Raw genomic sequence first — 545 nt, forward strand, 5'->3', positions numbered from 1 at the left:
CGTGTATGAGCTGTTGGAAATCGCCGAGCGTCAGCGTGCCGCGGGCATCGTGTTCAACTAAGAGAATGGGAAAAATAAATGAAATGTACGGGTGGGAAATGAAAGCCGATGTAATAAAGTTTACGATAAATCTTATATCGAATTTCTTCCTTTATCCGAAAACAGAATATTTAAGTGGAGTTTCCTTATCAAGGCACAACATTGACAAGAGTTCATCAATAAACGACTCTCATTTGTTTACATGCTGATATTTTTTTCTATCTGGATCTGGAGAATGTCGCTTCTGTATTATTATATAAAATGAAAAAATATTTACTGGTATGTGAATTATGTAATTTCATCTACGCTCGACGTCAGTTTACTACATATATCAAAATTTAATATATCGGTTCTGAAGACATTAATATATATGACAATAGTTTTATTAGCGACAAATTAATATTATCCTTTATTTCAATATCACGTTTGGCTAGAAATATTACACTAGTAGTCCAGTACATGGTATAAATGGTGACAGATTAGACGAAAAGCGATAAAGAGATATG

General features: G+C 33.0%; 1 protein-coding gene across 1 annotated transcript in view; it reads left to right on the plus strand.

Moving 5' to 3' along the window:
* LOC119593744 (cuticle protein AMP1A-like) overlaps positions 1–135 on the plus strand; it is a gene marked incomplete in the record, with an annotated part of 1,020 nt that extends 885 nt beyond the window's left edge. The window contains 1 exon segment of the mRNA XM_037942756.1: positions 1–135. Coding sequence (XP_037798684.1) covers positions 1–61 — 61 coding nt within the window.
* Between the last annotated feature and the right edge of the window lie 410 nt (positions 136–545).

Source organism: Penaeus monodon, chromosome 32 (genome assembly GCF_015228065.2).
Source record: "Penaeus monodon isolate SGIC_2016 chromosome 32, NSTDA_Pmon_1, whole genome shotgun sequence".
Taxonomy (NCBI): domain Eukaryota; kingdom Metazoa; phylum Arthropoda; class Malacostraca; order Decapoda; family Penaeidae; genus Penaeus; species Penaeus monodon.